General features: G+C 54.1%; 1 protein-coding gene across 1 annotated transcript in view; it reads right to left on the bottom strand.

The window, feature by feature from the left end:
- Positions 1–282: 282 nt before the first annotated feature.
- Positions 283–521, bottom strand: part of CDKL5 (cyclin-dependent kinase-like 5) — a 59,668-nt gene continuing 59,429 nt past the window's right edge. The window contains exon 17 of the mRNA XM_010141019.1: positions 283–520. Coding sequence (XP_010139321.1) covers positions 283–520 — 238 coding nt within the window. The remainder of the gene's footprint in view (position 521) is intronic.

Raw genomic sequence — 521 nt, 5'->3', positions numbered from 1 at the left:
CGCTGCGCTGGAATGTAAATGAGAGAAAACGGCAATGCATTTTTCTCCCCGACCGGCACACTCTGCCTGGCATCCAGCGACATTTCTGATGACTGGTAACTCGTAATTCAACTTGTTTGACTGAATAATCCCTGACTCTCACTGTGGTGCCAAACAGCATAGCTCCACATGTACATATTGCACACCTTTATAAAGCTGAAGAGGCAGTCCTACCGCCGCCAGAACCACAACCGCTCCCCTGCAAAGATCTCCACCCGCACTGGCCTGTTTTCTGGAGCGCAATTACAAGGCTGTCTCTTTTAAGTCGTTCAGATTCGGCATTCGTGACCGGTTCGTTCGGTTATACGTGTGCCCGTTCTGTCCGCTCTTGGAAGGCAGCTGGTCAGAGTAGGGAGGCCCATCGCTCGCGCTCCTGTTGACTGGGGAGATGTGCCAGGTAGGTTCCAGCTGGCTTGGTATCTGCAGCGTCGGCCGGCTTTTTGGCTGAGGGTCTTGCCGCACGTTGCTGCTGCCACTGCTGG

Source organism: Buceros rhinoceros, unplaced genomic scaffold (assembly GCF_000710305.1).
Source record: "Buceros rhinoceros silvestris isolate BGI_N320 unplaced genomic scaffold, ASM71030v1 scaffold7688, whole genome shotgun sequence".
Lineage (NCBI taxonomy): Eukaryota > Metazoa > Chordata > Aves > Bucerotiformes > Bucerotidae > Buceros > Buceros rhinoceros.
This window is presented reverse-complemented; position numbering and strand designations above follow the sequence as displayed.